The 25,309-nt window shown below is 34.3% G+C and overlaps 1 protein-coding gene across 1 annotated transcript in view; it reads left to right on the top strand.

The window, feature by feature from the left end:
- Positions 1–25,309, top strand: part of LOC308670144 (solute carrier family 9 member C1-like) — a gene marked incomplete at both ends in the record, with an annotated part of 96,192 nt that overhangs the window by 42,786 nt on the left and 28,097 nt on the right. The window contains 10 exons of the mRNA XM_081331394.1: positions 2,289–2,455; positions 3,718–3,858; positions 5,921–6,018; positions 8,847–8,966; positions 12,963–13,158; positions 16,890–17,069; positions 17,664–17,852; positions 20,188–20,337; positions 21,574–21,625; positions 24,713–24,861. Of these exons, the coding sequence (XP_081187520.1) occupies positions 2,289–2,455; positions 3,718–3,858; positions 5,921–6,018; positions 8,847–8,966; positions 12,963–13,158; positions 16,890–17,069; positions 17,664–17,852; positions 20,188–20,337; positions 21,574–21,625; positions 24,713–24,861 (1,442 nt within the window). The remainder of the gene's footprint in view (positions 1–2,288; positions 2,456–3,717; positions 3,859–5,920; positions 6,019–8,846; positions 8,967–12,962; positions 13,159–16,889; positions 17,070–17,663; positions 17,853–20,187; positions 20,338–21,573; positions 21,626–24,712; positions 24,862–25,309) is intronic.

The following is a 25,309-nucleotide window of genomic DNA, read 5'->3' as shown; positions in this document are numbered from 1 at the left end:
GATTCATGGATCTTACATTCCAGGTTCCTATGGAGAAAGAATCTTTACAGCATCGGACTTTCCTTTCACCACCAGACATATCCACAGCTGAGCGTCCTTTCGGCTTTGGCCCAGTCGCTTCATTCTTTCTGGCGCTACTAGTACTAGCCCTCTGCTCTTCCCCAGTAGCATATTGGACGCCTTCCGACCTGAGGGGCTCATCTTCCAGCGTCATATCGTTTTGCCTTTTGGTACTGTCCATAGGGTTTTCATGGCAAAGATACTGGAGTGGGTTGCCATTTCCTTCTCCAGTGGATCACGTTTTGTCAGAACTCTCTGCTATGACCTTTCCGTCTTGGGTGGCCCTTCACGGCATAGCTCATAGCTTCATTGAATTACGCAAGCCCCTTCGCCACGACAAGGCAGTAATCCATGAAGGGGGAATACTTGCATATTATATATCAAATGCAAATTTGAGGAAAATGCTGTAATTTGATTAACGTCAATCTAGCCAATTTTTAATTAAGTAAGAAAATTATATATAAAATCTACCTGTCCAGTAATTTGAACTGGAATACTTTAATGAAGTTTTTAAGGTGCAAACATTATCTGGATAAGAATTTAAGTTCAGATTTACGCAGAATTTCAAGCCAAGTTTAACTGGAGCTGCATACACAAACAAATATCTACATATGAATGCACACTTGCTTTAAATTTATATCTATTTTAATAATTTTCCATTTTTATACTTTGATTGTCAAATCACAAACATTCTTTACATAATGTATGGTACATAATATCTTCGTATTCTAAATTGTAATTCACAGTCCAAATATCAATACATCTTCATATTTTTTATTTATTTGAAATGCACCAAGATGGCAGTTCTCTAGACTGACTCTGGGTTTCTCCCATTTAACTTCTGAACAGATGCAAGAGTGAACTGTAACTAACTAACATTTAAAACTCAGTATCGAAATAACTTGTAGCTGGAGTAATAGGTTACTTTACAGTTCATACAAAACAGCCAAAGTCAGCAATGGTGCCAAAGGAAGGAAATTTTAGAATAGAAGTGGAATAGGGCAGGGAGTTAAGAAAATAGCAGGAGAAAGTGAAAAAAGCATGGTGGGGAGGGAAAGAATCCTTTATGAAGCATAAGTGATGATAATGAGATTGTATATAACCTCTGGGAAAAATTGTAAGGAAACTTCAAGAAAAGAAAAAAAGACATTGAGTACAGAGAGTTAGTGATATGGACTGAGAAGCAATGTAAAGGCAAAGATGAGCAGGAGAAAAAAGTGTGAAATGTGACAGAGGTTAATGGTTGGAAATAGAGTTAGCAGTTGAAGTCAATGCTTCTCTTAAAACTGAATATAAAGTTTCCTTCAAGTTGAGCTATTTTATTTTAAAATTTTATTTTATAGGCTACCCAACCCCCAAACAACTTACAATTTTAAAAAACCCCAATTGATGTAGAAGAGCAAAATGCAAAAATAAACTAAAGCAGATTGAACCAAAACAAAACTTTGGCTCTGCAGTCATCCTATCCCCAAAGGCCAAAGAGAACAAGGAGGTCTTCAATAATTTCCTGGTGGGTGGGAGTCACATGAATCACATTCCAGAAAGTAGGAATTGCAAGAGTCACTGCTTATTCCTGGAGACTTCATAGATGCATCTCTGAGGGAGAAGGGCAGTTCAAAAATGTGAAAAATAAATAAATAAATATAAGTTGCCACTGCCTTCTTTTGCAAATTTTCTTTATTTGCCAGTCTTGTCTATGGTTCAGGAGATTTCCATCTGAGTATTAGCCAGTTCTGATCATGCTTAGTTTCTGTGTTGACACCTGCTGGGGTTCTTAGCTATACCAATGACCAATATTAGAGAAAGTATAAAGTTTGACTCACCAAGGAAGGCATATCTTCAGATTTCTTCTGTTCTGTGTATTTTTAAAGAAATTGTCTTTTTTCTAAACTATTAAAACTACTTTGAAATTGCCATTATTAACATTACTAACATTAGATTATTTCTTAGTCATTTCTTAATTTACTGAAATTTTTATGTGCTAAAATTTTGGCAAATATGACCTATATCGTGCATGTTATAGAATTTGTCACAGACCTTCCTGGGTACCAAGTTTTATGAAAAATGATTTTTTAATTTTTTAAAAAAATCAATGACATTTTCACATAATGTGTGAAAGTACTATTACAATCTTAGGTCCATCTCTGAAAATGATACTTTATAGCCTATCATTGATGCTTATATATTTCATACACATTTCATAATAAACTATTTTTCTCTTACTTCAGGGCTTTGTAATATTACTCTTCCAAAGCGTATGGCAATGTTTAATGCTGTTCAACGTATTAAAAAAATAGAGGCCAACACTTTTGCAATGCTAAAACTTGATCGGTTTTTGGCTGATGCAAACTGGGCAATGGCAGAAAAAGCAATCAAAATAGATTATCCTTATAAAGTAAGTAATAAAATGTTAAATAAAAATATAGCTTAGAAAAGACATAAATTAGTATTATGGTATTTCTGCTTTGCTATGACTAACACAAGAGATTTGTTTTCATTGTACAATTGTATTGGTCATTATTCAGCTTGCAGTGAGAGGTTTGAAGTTGCAAATATGTCTAGATAGATATGTGGAAAGGATATAGGCTGCTTGAGAATTGAGTGGGAAAGGATAGTATACTGTAGTTGTAAGTGGAGAGAAAGAAGTATGGAGGAACTAGATGGAGAGAGTGATATTAATATAAAATCAAAAAGAGTATTTACAATTAGGACAATTAGAGTGAAGAGTTTGACCATCAGTTTTAATGGAGTTTGCACCTTTTGGTTTTTGACTAGTTTTGTTGCCTAGTAAAATGAACTAATCACTACGTAATTCAGCTATTTTTACACACACATACACGTACACACATAGCTATATGAATTGATGGCAGACTCCATCTTCCCCCCCCTTGCTCTCTCCTCTCCACCCTTCCATCTTTTTGGTTATATATTGATGTATTTATTTTTGTTGTGTTCCTCTGTCATTGTTTATTTTATTGTTCTATTATTTACTTTCTTTTTTCTTCCTTTTTATTACTGAAAGCCACCTAGATAAGGTGGCAAATAAATTTAACAAACAAACAAATAAATGAAACATGTGGAATTTCTAGAATTATTTGAGAAAATGAAAAAGTATTATTGTTCCTGATCTTAATGTTTGTGTGTAAAGTGTATTTTATGTAATTCATCCATTTGTGTAAAGTCAATCTTTGCAGCTAATAAAAAATGATACAATATGTTTTACTTTGGAATAGATGCCATGATACTTTTTAACAATTGATTTTTTAAAATTTTAAATCTTACATTAACATTTGATATGCTTAGATTGTTTATTTTTTTCTGTTTTGTTTATCATATTTTTTCTTTTTTTTACTTTAGTTTTTGTAGTAATTGGGTTGTATTGTTAATACTTTTATACTTTTTAAACTTATAAGTTAAATATATTTTTAAAATCTATAGATTCTGCTTATCTAAACATCCATTAACAGATTGCCTGTTATCTGTAACCCCTCTTATTTATCTAATTAATTAATTGTTTGATGTAATTACTATTATTAATATATGTTGCTTATTTCTAAAAGATTATTGAAAAATATTGTTCTTCCCCGATTGACTGAATAATATAACATCATTATTATTGTTTTTAGTTACATTACTGTTCTTTTCTTCTTCCTGCAGCTAAGTGCAGAAGAAGTTAATCAATTGATGAGATTACTTAGATGTCCAGAATGCAATGCAGATATTACATTTGAGAGAGATCCTGAACAAATTGCTGAAATGTTTGAGGAGGCCAGGTTACGTCTCTTAACTGCACAGATCGTTAGTATTTTTATTTTCCTTAATGTTTTTTGTTTTAAATGTAATATTTAATGTATGTAGTCTGAGAGCAAAAGTATTTAGCAGGACTAGTAAGAGCTTTGGGGTCCCCTTATTCTTACTCCCCCAATAGTTCCTTGGTGGTTTCAACCACTTCATTTTGCTATTAAATACATTATTTATCCACCCAGGGTCATGTATTCTGTCCATAGTCACATATTTGAGATGGGCGGCTATATAAATTGAATATAGTAATAAAAGGTACCACCTACTCATACACTTGTGAATTGCATTCACTACTAAATTTGAGATGTCGCTACCTACATCCCACATGTGAACTGCCTAAAGGGTCCTTCTAAAAAAAATAGAGCAAGCTGAACTGACATTCAGTGGTGAAAGGGAGAAATATCAGTTAATGACCAGTGGTCTAGTAAACAAAATTGTTTATATTCTCTGACCTTATCTTAAAAATAGTATAGTTGGCATGCTGACCTACTAGAAAGGGATAAATTATACAGTCATTCAAATGGGTTTGTCAAAAACATTTCAGTGTCATCCTGTAATTTGCACTGTTTTTAATTTTTCCTTTTTCTTGCCTTTGCAGTATAGTAGGCCAAGGGTTGCATTACAGTAGGCCTAAGGATAAATAAGACCTGGTTCTCCTTTTGCTCAGGGCTGCAACAAATTGCCAATGGTTTGTTGGGAACCAGGGTATTGTTTGCATGCCTAATAAAATTTTGTTGTAGGTTCAAAATGATTTGGTTGCTTTAAGGTTAGGAAAGTTTGGGCAACAATATCACTTTCCTCAGGAAGTTTATAAAACTCATACCATGTAATAAACTAAACAATTCATCCTCATATACTGTACATGGGAAATAGCTGAAATAATCAAATGCTGATTGGGCTGGGAGAGTCATAATGAATGAGGGTACTGAAATAGAAAGACATTTAATGCCTTCATTGGCTAACATTCCCAAGGTGGCATCTAGAATAGAATAGAGCAGGAAGGGACCTTGGAGGTCTTCTAGTCTAACCCCATGCTCAAGCAGGAGATCCTATACCATTTCAGACAAGTGGCTGTCCAGTCTCTTCTTAAAAACCTCCAGTGATGAAGCACCCACAGTTTCTGAAGGCAAGTTGTTCCACTGGTTAATTGTCCTCACTGTTAGGAAGTTTCTCCTTAATTCCAGGTTGCTTCTCTCTTTGGTCAGTTTCCAACTGTTGTTTTTTGTCTTGCCTTCTGGAGCTTTGGAAAATAATTTGATCCCCTCTTCTTTGTGGCAGCCACTCAAATACTGGAATACTCCTATCTTATCACCTCTAGTCCTTCTTTTCTCCAGACTAGCCAAACTCAAATCCTGCAACTTTTCTTCATATGTTTTAGTCTCCCGGCCTTTAATCATTTTAGTTGGTCTTCTCTGCACTTTTTCCAAAATCTGATTATTTTGGCCATCTGTTATGAACATTTTAATTATTATCCACTTCTTAATTCAAAGGTTCTTAATCTTTGTACTATGGATCCCATTGCAATTCTAAGAAACTCCTGTTCCTGAGAAAAAAACAGTAAAGAGGAAAACTAAAGATAGTGAATTCTAGATTACTAGATTCATGAGATTAATGGCTTGTACAGATATTTAGGCATAAAAAGTATTTGCAAACTGGGTTGACTATTATCAGTTACAAATGTGTGACTTCCATTTAAACAGTAGAATGACTGCAATCCCACCTGTTTTCTCTCTCAGAATTAGAATGGTTGAAGTCCAAAGATGAGTATCAGTTAATAATGGTTGGCAGACTGAATTGAAGATTGAAACTTTAAGCAGTCACATATCAAAATAATGTGATATCAGAGATTAAGAACCACATAGAACTGCTGCTTCATATCAGATGTGATAGTGCTTCTCAATGGAGTCCATAAGCAGATTTAGTTCAACTAACAGGGTCCTATGACTAGATGCAGGCAAGCAATAGAATGAATATATTTTACATATATATAATTGCTTTATGGGTTAAGTAGTCAACAGTTCTGGAATTCTATTTATTCAGACTTTTTTTTTAAATATAGGCTAGTTATCAGAAGCAATATAACAGTGGAATGCTGAACCAAGATGCTGCCCAAATATTAATAGGTGCGGCAGAAAGCTATGTTGATATTAAAGGAAAGTAAGTGCTCAATAATTAATAAAAATAATGCACATGCAGCTATTGTAATGCAATATTCCAAATGAGAAGAGTAGATACTGTAATTTAATATGTTGAAGCTATTGTTGTAATTGCTTCGATTAATGTGTATAAAATGTTACACTTTTATTTTGTTTATTTATTTTTTAATAAAATTTATATGGCCACCTAACTCACTCTCATTGACTCCAAGTGGCTTGCAAAGATAAAAACCCAATATAAAAAGCATGACACCCCACTCTCCTGGCAGATGTACATTTTTTTAAAAAAAAATGCAACATACTTGTAACAAAAATATATAGCCAGCTGTATAAAATATCATAAAAGTAAAATGATGCAAAAGTTACGACTGTCACTAGTTACGACTGGGCTTGGCAGGCTCCTACATGTCTAAGAGGTCCTGAATGAAAACCATTCATATACTAAACAGACCTGCTTCCAAGCCCAGTCTTGAAAGGCCAATGAAGTAAAAGAGCTTTCAAATGAACTCAGTTCCTCATATTTCTTTATTCACAGCTTGGGAATTCATTAAAGTGTTTATAAAAGGATTATAATATTCATCTCTTTGGCAGTAAATATAAAGCAAGCTGCACAAAAGTAGAAATCTATTTTGTTCAAAGATTTGAAATAAATAGAATCAAAAGCGAGAGGAATCAACTGCTGAATATGGGAGGGGGGAGGGCAATTTGTAACTACGGTAGTTAAATCTTTTGGAAGGAGATGACTCTTACAAGAAAATGAATTTTTAGTAAGCCAAACTTCAAGGAAATTAACAACCCAGATAAATTGTTGGCCTATCAATTGAGAAAAGAACATCAATTTAAGACATAAAGAGGCATGTTTCAAATTCAAAACAAATGGCAAATCAAATTTATTAAATACTATTCTCAACCATGTGGAAACAATACAAACTTTGGAGAAAGTTATAGGGTATTTGAATACAACACACATGAAATTTACAGATCAGCAAAAAGAAATAGTACTTATAGTATTAAATAAAAAAAATCCTGAAGAACTTAAAACATGGGTTAAAAGTATATACCAATAGCAAATAACGAAGGTCATAGCTAATAAAACACTTACAAATTTTTCAATAAGTAAAGATACTAGATAAGGCTGTCTGCTTTGTTTCTCATTTACTATTCTTGATTGCTTTAGAAGTATTAGCAAATACATTTTTTAAAAAAAACAGATAATCAGGTGTCAAGACTCAAGGACAGAAATAAAACTTAAAACAAGGGGTCCTTGGTGCTCTCTGAGCTTGCTTGTTTTCTTGCAAACGTTTCATCACCCTAACTAGGTAACTTCATCATTATACTATTAATAAAATGTCTGCAAGAAAACAAGGTCAGAGAGCACCAAAGACCCTTCATTTCAACCCCGAGCTACAAATATTCTCCTTCACTGGTAAAACTTAAAAAACTATGCAGTGTACTAACCGTCATGCAACTGCAAAATGCAATAAAGGAGCTGATGAAAACAAAGGTTTTGATGAATTCTCAACATATAAAATTAATATACAAAAAATATTATAACAAAGCACTTAATTCAAGAAGAAGAAAACTTTGTGCAGCAAGATTTGAGTTGCCACCCAACAAATATTTGGGATTCTGTTTGACAGGTAGCAGCAAATTCAATTTGCAATTTCAAAAGTATTAAACCAGATAATGGAGAGAAGTTTTAAAAAACATATTGAAAGTGGTACTATTTAAAACTGCTAAGTTTTATTAAATTATGATAGCTAACTTGAATATATTATCTACATTGCCAACAATATCAGATTGGGAAACCAAACTTGGGGAATATGCAACAATAGTAGAATTAGCAGTATATATTCATGACAGATGGTAGAGGACAGGAAGGCCTGGAGGAATGTTGTCCATAGGGTCGCGATGGGTCGGACACGACTTCGCAGCTAACAACAACAACAAATTCATGACAGAAAATTTCAGTAAGAATGGTTTCCTGATATACAGATATTCACATAATAAGGTAAACTCAGAAACCTAACAGTACAGTTTTCAAGGTGAAAATAATTGACTCAAAGACAGTAACTAGAAAAAGTGTTGGAAAAATGATTATGTTACATCAGTCAGGTACAATAGGGAATTTAAAATTATGTGATTTTCCCAATAAATATTTTTACTAATTATTCTTTACCTTTTTCCTTGTTTTTTTATATTTTCCCTTTTTCCTTTTTTTCCTTTACATTTTTATGTGCAACTACAATGGTGTTACAACTTTGTGAACTCTTTTGCATTTTTAGTACTTTTGCATGAAAATGACCTGAAATGTGATCTAAACAACTACATGTCAAAATAATTGTACTTGTTCATTTATTTCTTGTGAAAAATGATCCAAAGCAACATACAGGAAGTCCTCAGCTTACTATCACAATTGGAACCAGAACCTTTGTTGCTAAGTGATGCAGTCATTCAATTTTACAACCATTTTTGCCACAATTGTTAAGCTAATCACTATAGTTGTTAAGCAAATCTGGATTCACCCATTGACTTTTCTTGGAAGCCCTCTGGGAAGGTTACAAATGACAATCACATGACCCTAGGATCCTGTAACCATCATAAATGCATATTGGTTGCCAAATACTTGAATTTTGATCATATGACTGCAAGGATGTTACAATAGCTGTATGAAGACCATGTGTCACTTTTTTCAACAATGCTGTAATTTTGAATGGTTGTTAAACAAATAGCCATAATTTGAGGATTACCTGTATTTGTGGCAAAAGTATTGAGAATTATCTTGTATTCCCTATATTGTTTTAAAGTATATGCTTTTAATTATTCCAGGTTTATGAATATTCATGAAGTAAAAACCTATTGGGAAAGCAAAGGCATATTGGTCACAATTAAGAACTGGCTAACTGAATGGGTTCACGCTGTGAAAGAGGAAAATTTTAAGCCATCAAAGTTAGTATACATTAATAGATATTAAAATATGTATGATGGAAAATATTAACATTTTTATATAATGGAGGTGATGTATGCACTGTTATATTCTAACATTAATAATTGGGATACTAAATAACTACTAATCAAGAACTACTGGGCCCATGTACCCACATTTATTGGAAATTAGTTTTCATTCCAATTCAGCAAGATCTAGTCCTGAAATAGCATTCAGTGTTGTTGAATGCAGAAAAAACTGTAACAAATTACATTCCAAATTGGAAACTTGATATCAGAATGGCTAGTAGAGACTAGTATTCAGTTTCTAAGGTTGATTTATGAGAAAGAATGTTGAAAATTCTCAAAATTAAGTTGCTCAGAAAATTGTGAAGATCATAATTGACTTTCATGATCAATTGTCAGTTCTAAGACTGTTTATAAATTATCATTTGCATGGATCCATTGAGATATATAGTTTACTTGCAAGCTGGAGAAAAAAATGATTTAGTCTCAAGGGAATCTGGCTGCTGAATATCTTTTTTTTTAATATAAAGACAACCAGAGATATATAAAGAGAAAGAAAGAAAAAGCACAGGGAAAAGTACAGTTAATGAAAGAAAAAGAATAATTAAAGAAGCAATTTCCAACCTTCTTTACAGCAGTTATGAACTCATTATTCTTCCTCTTTAATATTACAAAAATCCCTTCAGCCTCTTATTCAGTGCTTTTGCAATCATCAAATCCAGAAATCACCATTTTCACTTTTTCCCCTATTTTCAGCAAAATGTTTTCATAAAAGTTTTCCAGTCTTTTATTAAAAATACTTACATCGTAAGTGGAGGACTACCTGTAATATGGAAAAAGTTTTCTTAATAACTCTACTTTGCACATCTAGTGAGTTTCTTAGAAATACTATACTTGGTTTCTCTTCAGATCATATAAATCTTTCATCTTAGAAATACCTAGAAACATCTATTTTTGAGAAAGATCTGTGTCTTTCAGAAAAGTTCATATATTCCTTGGAATCGCCATCTTAAACGGCATCTGTGTATATTTATAATCCCTCAACATCCTTCAAAAATATTTTGGGCAATTTACTTTTTGTTGATTTAATTCCTTTTTCAGAAGTTCTATCTTTTTGTAGGCAAAGTATTCCATTATCAGTTTTCCATAAGTTAATTTTTAAAAATATGGTTTTATTGTTATTTGGCCTATTTAATCCTAATACCAGAACATTAGTTTCATTCCAATTAATTTCAATAACTACAAATCTGCCATGTTCATCATCCATTATCAATTTGAGTTGGATTTATATGCAAAGCAACTCTATTTTTCTTGGCTGTGGCATAAATTCTTATCCCAAATTTTTATAAATCTTTTTTTATCTTTTTCTTATATGTGTTTCTTATAAGCAAATTACATCTTGTTTTATTTTTTTCAAGTAACGAAATACTTGCCTTATTTTTTGAGGGACATTTGTCCCATCTATAATCTATTTTAGGCATTTAAAATCCGTATTTATTTTATAAACTTAGAAAAGTCTATGAAGTAGCATCCAACTTTATGGTCTCTTTTTCATCTTTCTATATTTGTTGCATGATCCAATTGCATTTTTTTCATCTCTTCTTTGAATCTTTCATAAAAATCTCTTGCTCTTTGGACTAAGTCAAGTCAAAATTAATTATCCTTAATTTTGTATGGAAATGTTGTAGAACTGGTCTCTTGTCTTCTTTCTGACAAAATGTACATCTTGGTACTTTTCTTAATTTTGTATATCTTGTATTAATTCTATACACTTTGTCCACTTCTGCATTCAGATTTTCTTCATTCCACTCCAAAAATGTTATTAGAAATTCTACCGTCTCTAATGTCATCAGCAGGTTCCTCTGGAACTGTCTACCTAAAACAATTTTCTTTCTTAATTCTAATAATTGTCTAAATCCTTTTCCATATTTCAATTTATTACAGGCAGTCCTAAACTTATGACCACATTTGAGACCAGAACCTCTGTCACTAAGCAATACAGTAGTTAATTAGGTCTTGCCTGATTTTATGACCTTTTTTGCTGTGGTGGTTAAACGAACCATGCACTTATTAAAACAAATCCAGTTTTCCCCCTGAACTCAGGGGCAGAAGCCCCTTGGAAAGATCGTAAATGTCAATCAAGTGACCCCCTCCATGGGTGCTGCAACCACTGTAAATACATGCTGGTTGCTAAGTGTCTTAGTTTTGCTCATGTAACAACTGGGACATTCTGATGGTCATAGGTGCAAGCACCTATTGTAGGTCACTTTTTTCAGCACTGTTGTATTTTTGGTCATTAAATGAATGGCCATAAGTTAATGAATACCTCTGTCTCATTTTCAAATATTTCTATTTTTGCTTTGCTTTGTTTAATGTCTCCATTTATCTGTATTACAGAATCTTCCATTTTTTATTGATCTTTTCTGCCACATTTTTCCATATTCTATAATTCCAAATCTCTCCTCCATTCTCTCTTTGAGGTTAGCATGGTCTCTTTTGACTAATGCAGACACTGATGCAGTTACTGATATTATAACATTGTTTTCTAATTCTTCAAACATCCTTTATAGAGACCCTGGCATAATTCCTTTATCTGTTATTTGTTATCTATCTGTAAATGTTCATCTCTTCCCTTCTGTCCGTAACAATCTGTGTAACCCTTAGTTTCTTTTGGCACTCCTGTAGACATATGATTTCATAACTTCTTTCCCTTTTTCTACTTATTTCTTTGTTTAGCAAAGTCAGCCAATCGTTCTCCTTAGCACATTTAAACAATCCTGTTTCTAATGGACGTATGTGTTATTTATCCAATTAATTAAAAAATATTTAAATAAGGCAAAATTCCAAATTTGATATTTCTTTAATCCATTTTTAACTTTTGCATTCAAAATGTCTTGCAAGCTTTTTGCTTTTAATTCTTTTTAATTCTTTATAGTTGTATCCTTAATTCTTACATTAATGTTTTCCAATGGTACATTCATTTGGGTGGCTTTGGGTGCTCTGATGGTTTGAAGGTCTCTTCAAAATTTAAATTTGCTATATCCAAAAGTGCTTTAGAAAATGGATCCAGCAACCCCAGTATCCTTTAAACATGCTTTCCTTGAGGCTGTGAGCATGCTGTCTTCTTCTGCATCTCCTGGTGCTCTTTACTCATAATTCTCTTTGGATCCTGTGGGTTTCCTCATGAAGAAGATCTCTCCAGAGCTAAGATGAGCAACCTTGCAGCTTTATCCTAGTGACTAGTCTATAGAAGCTCCATTAGTTTGGGCACACCACCCAGCTTCCAGTCTTTGCTCTTGTGTCATCTTTGCTCCCAGTACACAGAGCTGTGTTAGTCTGCAATGTTTCCACCTGAAAATCCACTGGCTGCTGAATATTTGACTATAACCCTCCTGGAATTAGTCCATATCCTTATCTATGTATTTCAGTGAGGTGTGGTAGATGAGATTGATGCAAGATTGTTTTCTCCTTATCTGGATTATTTGCTTCAAAACTAGGAGTCATGCCCACATTGATTATTTACTTACTGCTCTTAGTATAGGGACTAAAATCCCTTCCAAAATATATGTTACAATTTCTTCTCCAGACCGAGGAGGCAGTAGTGACAGCAATGCATAGAAGAAAGGTATTGGACTAAAGTTTGGATAATGAGAATCCAAAAATGCTTTGAAATTTCTTGGTGAGGTAAAAGGAGTTTAAAAGAGTTATACTATTCCTCATTTTTAAAAAACACCTCAGACATAATTGTTTTAGCATAGGAAACAGCATAATTCTCTTCTACTTTTTTGTTTTGGTAATTTGAGTTCATATATCTATTTGTCATCTTTAACTGTTCATAAAATCACAGAGTTGGATTCTTGTTGAATTATTCTTTGAGAGCAAGGTTCTTGGACAGTACTGATCACTTTCCATATATGGTATTAAGAAATGAAAAGTAATAGATGTTTAAATCACTGTTATTAATTCCATGTCAAACTTTTTTCCCCTTTACAGAAACAGGCTTATGAGAACATGCTACCAATTAGTGATAAAGGAGGAATTTGAATATATATGTTGTGTGGTAACCCTTTTGAACTGTTTCCCAATTGCTCTTTACTTTATACTTTCTACCGGTACACCATATTTTCCACAACTAAAATTGTGCAACTACTATTTTCTGATTTTGTACATACTGGAAGCTATACTGAAGGTACAAACTACATAAATTAATGATATATTTCTTTTTAATAATGTAAATAAACATGCCTACTATATACTCAATAACTAGAATATGCATTTTGATTATTTGGAATAGAAAAGCAGGTTAGAAATGTTATAAATACATGTTATTCAAAAGTATGAATTGAAGTCCAAAAGATTTTTATAAATATAAAATATAGTTCTATCACTTCTTCAGTGTTTTTGTAGTAATTGATTTTCTAAACATAATATTTTGCCTTTTGGTGAACTTTAATTCAAGCATCGTGTGTGTTCTTACCAAGGAGATAATAGCCATATGTTACAGTATGTTTTCTGTATGTTTCAAGCACAAGGAAAATAAAATGGTAAGCTGGAAATATGCAGAACCATTAATCAGGCAAGAGGGATTGAAAGGCCAGACCAGGAAATCAGCTACAATGGAAGACTATTTTTATTGAGATATATAATAATAGAATCTTCTACTTTATGATTTGAGGTTCACATATCACCAGTCCATCGCTAATACTCACATAATTCAATAATTTACTATTGTGACCACAGGTGATAGCAACATGACATATCAGCAAAGAAGAATAAAATTAGTTAACAATAAAATTGTAAACAACAATAAAGAAAACATACAAGAGAATTAAGAATCAACCAATACTACAATTGGGGGCTTAAAATTTCATTTCTAAATTTAAAAGAAGGTATGGCAAAGGTAGTTGACCTGATTGTTAATAATTGGAATTGTCCCTTGTGAGAAGGTAGTTTTGTTGTTCAGTATCCTACACCATAAATTTGTTTGTCATCAGTATTGTTATTTTTATTTTATCTTATTAGATAGGGCAGTAGAGGACATAATTATTAATGTCCTCCACTTGGTTGGCACTACGGGGCACAGTTGCTCTCCATTGGACATGTATAAAACTTCCCTTAAAGATAAGTGGAACCAATGGTCTGAAGTAAATAGATGTACCAGTAGACCTTGGCTTACGTCCACTTGTCTGGTGTTTGTTCAAATTACAGCGTTACTGAAAAAATGGACATATGATTGGTCTGTGAAATTCTGGCCCCATGTGGTCATGCGATCAGAGTGTCCGAATGATTTGAATTGTCATGATTGAGATGTTATGATCTCTATTTGTGACCTTCCCTGCCAGCTTCCCACAAGCAAACTTAATAAAGAAGCTGGTAGGGAAGGTTGTAAGTGGTTCTGCTTTTCCCCCCCCATGTGCAGCTGTCACTGACCCACGCAGGTTTTCCCTAGCTACCTGTAATTCAAGTGCGGCATAAGCCAACCCTGCCCAGTTCCTCCCCCAGCCTGCATGTGTCCTGAACTGGCCATCTTAGGCCTTCCCTGCCTCTTCCTCCATGGCATCTGCGCACTCTTTCCCTTGGATTTCTGCCTTTTCCCACAATGATCTTGAGTTTACAACAGCTATTTCATTCATAGTGAAACATTGATTTGCTTAATTACCATACTGATTCATTTATGGTTTGCTTAACTACCATAGTGATTCACTCAACGACTACTGCAAAAGAAATATAAAATTGGGTCAGTCACATGAGTGACCCAATTTATGACCATCCCAAGTTATGGCTGTGATGGGCAGGTTCCATCATAATTGTAACTCAAAGACTATGTACAATTAACAGTTCAACAATGAGGTTTGTGGATTTTTTTGTTTCTCAACAGTACAATGTAAATTCTAACGGAGACTGAGGATAGGCCCACTTTCATTGTAAGATAGGTGACCTGAGTACCATAAGGAAGGCCCAGAATCTTCCTTAGAACTAAGCTGGCACCAAGATGCATTATGGCAGGGGTGTCAAACTCACAACGTCATGTGACATGTCATGATATATCATGCCTTTTTTTCCATTGCCAGCAATGGGGTGGACGCGGTTTCGGCATGATGCATCTGGCCTATGGGCCAGCAGTTTAACACCCATACGTTATGGGGTCAGACAAGGGTATTGGTCAGTTCATGTCTAATTTCTAATCACAAATTAGGGTGCTTGGTTTTTAAGTTGAAAAGCTAGAAAAAAGACCTTTATCTCCTAGAAAATAGCCTCCTAAAATAGAGATTCAGTTTCTGTCAACCAGTTTCATGGAAAAGGCTATTAGGATATTGCTCCCTTTACTTCCTAGGAAAGAGGCAGATTGCTGTATTTATTTACTTTGGCCAGAGAAGGCATAGTTACAGAGAACAATTTTGTCATGTAGAATATTCAGAGCCTACTGATAATTGACCAGGAATATAGACTGGAGGATAATATATTCTGGCTACAATGGGAATGTTTTGGCATGTTTTAAAGAGGCACTGGTATGCCCCCTCCTCAAAAAGCCATGGTTGGATCCACCATTTTGGGCAATTTTTGTCTAGTCTCTCATGTTCCCTTTTTAGGGAAAGTGGTTGAGAAGCTGGTAGTTTTGCTATTTCAGAAGATCCTGGATGGATTATCTATATGCTTTTCCCATAGGCCTAGCTATGGGACAGAAACAGCATTGGTCACAATTTATGGATGGTCTCTGACAGGAGAAGAAGATAGTGTTCATCTTGATCTTTCAGTGGTTTTCAACACCATCAACTATGGTATCCTTTGGGGCCAACTTAGGGAGTTGGGGTGGGTGGTACAATTTTGTATTGGTTCACCGCATTCCTCCAAGGCCAATTCCAATCAATGTTGATAGGGACAGAAATTTGTAAATGATGTTTATTTTCTGAATCAATTTTACTGTGATTTTAAACATTGTTTTGAGACATAAGGGGTCATGATGGCCCAGCTGTTAAGTGTTTTCAGCATTTAGAACAAGGCTGTGTTCATGCTGACCCTTAGACTTCCTGACCCCATCCTTGCAGATTCAGGTTATTTTCTTATATTCTTCTTTTGTTAATTTGATTGATTTTCCTCCTGCGACATTTTATTCTGTGACTGGAAAGGAAATGTTTAGTGCACAAATGGTATTTTTTTTAATGAGGAATAGAATTCTGGTTAAATTTTTACCTGGAACAAAAGCTGCCTTTGGAACTATTAAATATTAGCTTATCTCATCATTAATCCTGTGTTTACAGCAATATGAGATGTCAATCCACAGTCATCACTGTGTACCATCCTCCCTGTTGAGCAAAGTCCTTGCCTGAGCTAAATTCCATAGATGAAATGGCAATAGAATTCACAATTCTTAAGTTGCTTTGGGGATTTCAATCTGCTACCCAGTGACACTGAGCCAGGACAGGTTCATGGCCTCCATGGCAACCATGGACCTGCCCCCAATCATTGATGGCCTTATGCTTACTGGAAGCCACACACTAGATCTGATTTTCTTTTAGGGGAACTGAGGTATGATCTGGAGGACATTAATATTATTTTGTTGCTATGGACAGATCACTCTTTGGTTGCCTGTTGCCTCACTGATGCCACTCCTCCCTGCAGGAATACAGGACTTGTTTGATTGGTCCCCACAGGTTATTGATGGATCCAGGCTTGGGTTTTTCCTGAGGATCTGGTGGGAGATTCAGATGAGGCCTTGTCACTGCCTGGAATAAGTGGGTGGTTGGGTCCCTGGATTATATTGTGGCCTCTTCCTGTGTGCTAATCCCAGAGTGTATTTGCATTTATTGAGCAGCTCTGGGAAATGTAGTGCTTGAAAAGATGGCTGGAACGTGGGTAAAAGCGCATATTAGGGATGGCAAAACATAAATATTTCTCTGCCTTTATTGCATCTTCTAATAGCTATCCAGCAGCTTTGTTTCGAATGTTCTGGTTCCTATCGGGAGTAGGGCAAGCTCCTCAGAATATCTGTTGGGACTCTGTGAGGATTATTTAGGCTATCTGGAAGAACAAACTGCTCAGATTCACTCAGCATTTGACTTGGACTGGACAGCTCAGGCTGAGATGTCTGGGGCACATCTGGTGTGACCTGGGATGAGTTTGAGGGACTGCCTATCTCCCATAGTATTTGCCAGGCCAATCTAATCTGGTAGTCCAGGTTGTTTCAATTAATACAATCTATTTTGACTCCAGAAGTGCACCTTCTGTGTTGCATTGCTTGCACACTGGAACAAAATTTCTCCAGATACGTCCCACCTTGTTTCAAAGGGACCTGAAGACCTGGCCTTTGATGGGGATGATTAGAGCCTCCTTTTAACTTAGATTGCTTTCTTTTGTTTCCACTCAATTTGTTATTCTGTCATATCTATCCTTTTTTCTTGTCATGTTTTCCATGGTTTAAATCGTTTGTAAGCTACCCAGAGCTGCTGGAAGTCAGGCAGCACATAAATTTAATAAATAATAATTTATTTGTGGGTTATATAGTGATGCAGGAACCCACTCTTAGAAATGGAAAACTGTAAATGTTCTGACATTTAGCATCCTACTGTTCTAGCATTTATGTGATATTTTTTTGTATAGTAACTTCAACTACAAATATATAATTTAAAATGAGTCTCATGATATTTACATTTAATGCTGCCTGTCTATTTAGTATCATTGTATTGTTTTTAACAGATTTCTGCAGTGGGGAAGAACTACTTCCGATATCATTGGAACCAGTTTGATGTAGTAATCATAATCATTGGAATTATAGATGTTATAATTATCAATGTCATTAGATCAATTAGTCCAACGTATGCTATAATTTATGTTATCAGGATATTACGGTTTCTTCGTGTTGTAAGAGTTCTGCGTCTTTTAAAGGTAAACATGGTGATGTTATAGTTGAAAAATTGAGGTTTTCATTTGTTTCAGAATTTTTTTTAAAAATAAATATTACAAATATTAAAAGATTAAATTCATTTAGTCCATTGACTGTAAGCATTAGATTGTTTGACTGTTCAATTAAATTAAATTAAATTCAGTTAATGTGGTGTCTCCTAATTTGGGAGCACAGACCAAGCACTTATGGAGTCCATAGGTTGGGAAGGCTCGATGTATTACCAGATTTTATTCACAGAATAGGAAGAGGCACTGAATATGCTTCTCAACAGTCTCTGTCTTTCCCTTTACTATAAATTTCATGAAAACAGTGCCCACAAAAAGCTAGTATCATCTGTTCATATCTCTTGAGTATTAGTGATAGTATGAATCTAAAATGATATAAAGACAGTGTTTTCTCCTTTGCTTTATCATTTGGGTGTTAGCTTTTGAGAGGCATATTATATTAGAATATTGTCATCACTCATTTTGTGATGGCCAGCTATATTGGTTAGTGACATTTTATATTTTCATACTAATGAATAATACAAAAAACAAAAATGGATATTCCATGAGATGTATCTGCATCTCTTTAGTAAGGAAAAAAAAGTAGATTTAAATCAAGTGTAATCATAATTTGAAAGCCAGCAGCACATTCATATAAATATATTACATTTTTACTTTAGGAATCTCCTTCAGAGAATATTTTCTACATCTGGAAATTTATTTTTCTTTTTGCTTTCTCTTGCATTTATGCTTTTCTTCTTACAGGCAGATAATATTGGAATTCTATTTTGCATGTATTATTTTTCTCTATATATAAATGTACTGACTAATAGGAGAATAGATTTAGAGGTAATTACAGGGATTCTGCATATTTTTCTCATCTTTTTGTCTAAAAGATTTAGTTTGCATTTCTCTACATATAAAGACTTGTTGGCTAGATTAGTATTTTTAGGTCTTTCATAATTCCCTTCTTGTCTCACTTCAATTCTATTTGTCATCTGAAATTGATCTATGTCTTTCAGTATTTACCTGACTATCTACCTGTCTATAGTAGAAGAAAGTGTACTGTATACTTTTGCTATGAATAGACTTAATTAACTTTGACTTTCCTGTCTCCATGTTATTTCCTAAAGAAATGTATTATATATTTTTTACCCAAGTACCAGTGTCAAGAATGCTGTCTTACAAACGTTTTAATCCTTATTAGAATATCTTCCATGCCTTTGTTCTGCTGCATAAAGCTGCCTGCTCTCTAATACTTATTTATTTATTATATTGCACTTAATGGTAGGTATTTCCAAATAGTGAAAGAGAATAGTGGAAGAGAATTAACTACAAAGAGAAAATCATAGGCTGATTTTTTTTTCTAAATTGGAAAAAGGGCAAGATTTTTCTATAAGCTTTTCTTTTAATTAAATACATTGGATTACAAGGAATATCCTGGAATTATTTCTCTGATAGCATGATTCTTATCAGGTTGAGTAACACAAAGCAGAATGGATCCAGTTTATATTACATTAAATCATTTCCTTATATTTAAAACTATTTTAGGAATACCTACTTATATTTTTGGCAAACTTATTCTATACTGCAAATTTATCAGAGCCTCTCTTTCAACATTCCCTTCAAAATAAATTCTAATCTGCTCTTTCCATCTTCATGTAAGTGTGCGCACATATTTTTCTTCATAGACATTCATCAGAACTCTTCAAAACAACTTGCTCCATAACTTTATTCACCAATTGCCCTTCCTTATAATCACTCTGTAGCTTTCTCAAAACATTCTCAAGCTCCCAGACCTAAAAACAAGCAGGTGTTAAAAGGTAATGCAAAATCAAAGATTGATCGTGGAAGTCATAAGAGACTCAACAGCATTCCTTATAAAGAAAAATTAAATGCAAGTGAAATGCAACTTCAGTTATTTCGTCAGCTTCACTCATGGTTATTCAAGGCATGTCAAAGTGCTAATTATGGCTGTAAATGCCCAATATAATTTGATACCGAGAGTGTTCCAAGAAGAGACATTTACTGCACAGTTCCCTTTCCTCATTCATTAAATTTAACTGATGATATTCAGATAGCACCCATCTTTATTTGGGTGTTCTATGTTTTCTTGCTATTTTTTTCTCAACAGAGAAATATAGAAGTAGAAAGGCATAGAAGTAAGGAAGGTGGGTTTGAAAAGCAAGCATGACTACTATGGGGAGTTAGAAAAATCTGAAGAAAGCAATAGGGAAGAACAAAGAAATAGCTTTGATGGAAAGGATAATACAGAGAAACCACAGAATTGGTGTACAAAAAATACCAATTTTTAGTATGTTATCTATTTCAGGTAATGATACCCAAAATGATTTTCTTGTTGAATAAACAAATAAATAAACAGCTCACTTTTCGTTACGATATTGCCAAAGGATATGTTCAAGGTGAAGAAGATATAAAATGTTTAATTGGACAGATTGCTGGCCACGAGAAAGTTTATATTGTGAGTAAAATAGCCCTATATTTAAAGAGTAGTATTTGTCTTGACATTCTTCCTTTATGTTCTATAAATGATAAGAACATATTTTGAAAATCGATTTAGTTCACAAAAATACTGTTATATAATGCATTGTTGTAACATAGTATATATGAATACATAAACCCAAAGTTAAAAAGACCAAGAATATGGAACTGAACCTTTAAAAATCAGTTTGGTTTCATTTACAGTATGTTGTTGATAAACTCTACAGACTGATTCTGGTTTCCATCAGAGAGGTAATGTCTGGAGTTCCTGTTTAGGGGCAAGAAAATGCTTATCTTCCAATTGTATTCATTCTTAAGAAGGATAAGTATTCCCATTGTGGAAACTACCGTAAGCACAAAAATACACGAATAGTTAGGAGAGTGAGATTATGCCTTAGAAATATTCTCTTTTCTTATGATTATGAATTTCCTTACTGTTTCCCCTGATAATCTTGACAAAAGTGTTTGTGTTGTATGTATGGGTATGTGTTGTTCTAGCGCAGACATGTCAAACACAAGGCCCGGGGGCCGGATCCGGCCTGCGAAGTGGTTTCATGCGGCCCACGAAGCCATCCTGGAAAGAGTGAGGGAACGGCCCCCACTGCCTTGGCCCTGGCCCAGAGACCCTCCTTCTGCCAGAGACCCTCAGATCTGTCCCACTCCTGCCCAGGCCCCCATAGGCACCCTTGATGCGAACGATGTAGAGCTGGCCACGCCCACCCAGTATGTCATACGCACTCTAGCCACACCTACCCAGTAGGCCACGCCCACCCTGGCCATACCCACCCGGCCCCCTGAGGGCAACCGCAATGCTGATGTGGCCCTCAATGAAATTGAGTTTGACACCCCTGTTCTAGCGGAAATTGTGTGTGTGTGTGTGTGTTTTCTAGGAGAAATCTGTTTTAAAGTTAATTTGCAATCATATTATTAATCTTTGAGATGGAGCAAAGTAAGATGTAGATCATTATAGACAATTAATTTAAACACTATATTGCATTCTTTAACTTAAAAATAATTATAGTGACTAACAATGTAAAAGATACCATACATGAAAAACATCATGGGGAATAAAGAAAAAGAAATGGGGCCGGGGGGGGGGGAACTGACCTAAGTCATTGTGCTTTGTTTCCTTTTGGGAAGAGTGCTACGATTGAAAATGGTCTTGCTCGGCTATTTATAATATGATTAATATAAAATACATATTCCTTTTTAACAGGCAGTTAGCAAAATTTTGGAAACTAACAAACAAGAAGCCATGAAAGAGTTAGGTATGAATTTAAAGAGATTATCATTATTATGACTTAATATTGTTTTCATTGCTATTAATGAAACTTTAATTTCTATAGCGTTGATTCTTACAAAACCAAAATAGCGCTTTCTATGCACACAAAATAACTACTCCAAGCAAAGACAATCAGAAAGACAGTAGTAAGCTCCATGGTTTCCTCTGCATTTACTTTGGCTTCAATAACTTTATTTCCTGCTTAGCCCCCTATGAAACTGCACATTAACTTCAGATAGTCCTCAGCTTACAAATACAGTTGAGCCCAAATTTTCTGTTGTTAAGCAAGACAGTTGTTAAGTAAGTTTTGCCCCATTTTATGACTTTTCTTGCCAAAGTTATTCAGTGAATCACTGCAGTTGTTAAGTTAATAAAACAGTTGTTAAGTGAATCTGGCTTCCCCATTGACTTTGCTTGTCAGAAGGTCACAAAAGATGATCACATGGACAGTGGTGGGATTCAAATATGTGAACAACCAGTTCTCTGTGTGGATGCCACTTCCGGAAGTCTATTCTGGGCCTGGGCAACAAAAAATAGCTACTGGTTCTGCCGAAGTGGTGCGAACTGGCTGAATCCCACCACTGCACATGGACCCAGGACACTGCAACTGTCGTAAATATGAGCCAGTTGTCAAGAGTCCGAATTTTGATTACATGACCATGAGGATGCTGCAACAGTCGTGTGAAAAACGGTCTTAAGTCACATTTTTCAGTCCCATTGTAACTTTGAATGGTCACTAAATGAATGGTTGTAAGGTGAGGGCTACCTGTATTGAAAACTTTGCTTATTTTGATTGCAATACTTCAAGTTGTTTTCTGTGCAGTCACATAACTTAGCTTTCCTGTTCAGGGATTGTTTAGTTGTAACAGTGCTGAATGGGGGTAATTATAAACATTCCTTGAAATTCTGGCTGTTGCAGGACCCTGGGGTCATGTGAATTAAATTTGGGTGCTTGGGAACAAGTTCATACTTACAATGATTGCAGTGTCCCACAGTCACGTGACTGCCATTTGTGAGCTTTCCTGCTGACTTCCCAAAAGCAAAGCCAATGAGGAAGCCAGCAGGGAAGGTGGCAAGTCACTCCGTAATTGTCCTCCCCAGCTCCCTTTGTCTTGTGTCCTTCTTCCCTATGCATGCATGTACATGCAGCACCCCCTCCTCCAACTTGTCTGTGGCCTGCTCTGGGCCTATCAGGGCTCCTTCACCCCCCTGCAGAACCACATATTCCTTTTCTTGATTCTTTCTGCTTTAATGACCTCTGCGTCTTGGAATTACAACAGCAACCAGGGGACTACCTGGATTGCCATTATTAATGCGATGTTCAGTTGCATTTTCTTTAGTGGCACCTAAAAGAAAGAAAAAAGAAATGGAAAGAATATTTATCTGCATGACTAAAGCAGTCATCAATGTCTTAAATTCCACAGTCTTTATTTGCACACTGGATGAGTACATAAACCACAATTTATTTCAAGATGCATAAGTATCCATCTCAGAGAATTCTCTCAGCTGATACATTGTAGAAGAACCTGAAATACATTCAATTAAATATCCCTGATTAATATTTACAGTTAATTCTTACTAACACTCTATATAATTGAAATACTATTTTGGATGGAAAATACTTCTATTAAAGCCACAATAAGATTTTCTCTAATTATTTAATTATAACAATATTAAAAAGGGGGGATCTAAATAAGGAACAAAATATAATGAAATAGTGTAGTTTAAAAAAAGCCTTATTTTTTTACACATTTGTGATTATTTTCTTGATAATGCACGTAATTTTGTTTTTTTTTCTTTTGGTTTTTTTTCTGTTATTTAAAAAAACAATAAAAAGTTTTATTAAAAAAATACCCAGGGGCTAAATTATGCTGATGTTTAGAATGGACAATCATTGCTCTTAAATCTCATCTTCTGCCAGTTTTCTGTTCTAAAAATTATTGCTTTTTATATGCAGAGACACTTTTTTTTCCTTCAACTGTGGGAAGGGATAGTGCATTCATGGAGAAGATTTATATAAAGAAGCACTTGAACCTTCCTGTATATATTTGCAAAGCAATTTAAAATAGATGTATTTTTATCTGTGGATACCACTTTGGGCAGCTGTAATATCTGGATACTTCATAAGTATTCTTGGATTTACTGTGCAGACATATCCCATGATAATGAAATGTTCAGCCCAAGAAAAAAGTGGATTTTTTGTATTGTATGTTTTTTTTTATCTAAAAGAGAACATCCTTCCCTCCTAAGACTTTTGCTTCGTACAAGAGAAAATGAGAGTGATCTGAGTAATTACTTGACTACTTCTAATTAGCTATATTTCTCTTTTCAGACTGAAATCACTTTTATAAAAAAAAATTAGTAGTTGTTTATGTATCTATTTCTGAGGAGTACACAGAGAGTTCACTTTGCTTTTCTAGTCTAGTCTGAGAGAGCTGTAAATCTGATGTCAGTGGGGAAATGGTATCTCAGAAGTTATTAAATGGTTTCTTGGACACAGAAAACTTGCAGGAAACAAATGTCTTTTTACTCAATATCTTAGGAACAAATGGCCCCTGGGTTGCTTGTTGTTATAAAAGCAATTTTTACTGTTTATAATAAGAGGAAAAAAACAAGAGGAACAAAAACAAAAATGAAAATTGTCTCTTATTTAAAGTCTTATTAAAGTTAATAGGATTAGAAAAAACTGTTGATTTTTTTTTCTTTTCCTTTTAGTTGGTTTTTATTTTTTAATTCAGAGGACCTCCTGCAAAGAATTTTCAGTTTTGGAAAAAGAATACTTTATATTTTTGTTTTCTGTTCTTCAGTATAATTTTACAAGTTTTGCTATTTTAACATATTTGTAATCTTGTACATTATGTGAATGGAATTCTGCACTTATTCAGAACCTTGTTCAGAATATTCTAGAACTGAGATTTCTTATAGGCATGATTTCTCAGATCCATTTGTGCATATCTCCATAGCTGCAGTTGCTGCTAGTCTTGGGGAGGGGGCATTTACTCCTAAGCAGTTTTCCTTCACATTGAATGGCATTTATTACTTCTTGTATGAAAAATATTTTTATTTACTTTAGGATTAATGCAGCGTGACTATCCAGATATTGTCATTGCTGTGAAAACCAGACAAGCAGTTCAGACGGTGCTAAATACAGCTTTTGAAACTCTTAAATTTATGATATCAGGAGGAATTGTGGATAAAAATGAAGGAAATGAATTACATAAGGTAATTCAAACAAAATTATACATGAAACATGATAGATTTCTGTTATAGAAAAAAATCAAATTATATTTACAAATTTTGGATGTTGGGATTTCCAGTTTTAAAAATAGAAAGCTGAAGGTAAAACTGAACAATATTTTCATTAACCTCATATGGCTAAATTTTCATTGAAAGAATTTTGAGAACATTATTGCACAGATTTCTGCCAAACTTTTGCAGGGAAATATAACTTGATTCTACTGTTATCTGGAATCTGAGTTCAGTGCTCAGATAGAATTTTTTTGCTTTTGTGTGACCTGAAAATTCCTTGAAGATATTTCTTCATCTAATTATAGCCTAATTATAGCCTGTAACCACCAAATTTGGTTATATGAAGAAGAAACTGAGAGTTAATTAAATTTCCCAGTTGTTCCAGCCCTGATGGATAGTAAATAGCTTATATAACAGATCT

The sequence above is a fragment of the Vipera berus genome, assembly GCF_964194415.1.
Source record: "Vipera berus genome assembly, chromosome: 1".
NCBI lineage: Eukaryota > Metazoa > Chordata > Lepidosauria > Squamata > Viperidae > Vipera > Vipera berus.
This window is presented reverse-complemented; position numbering and strand designations above follow the sequence as displayed.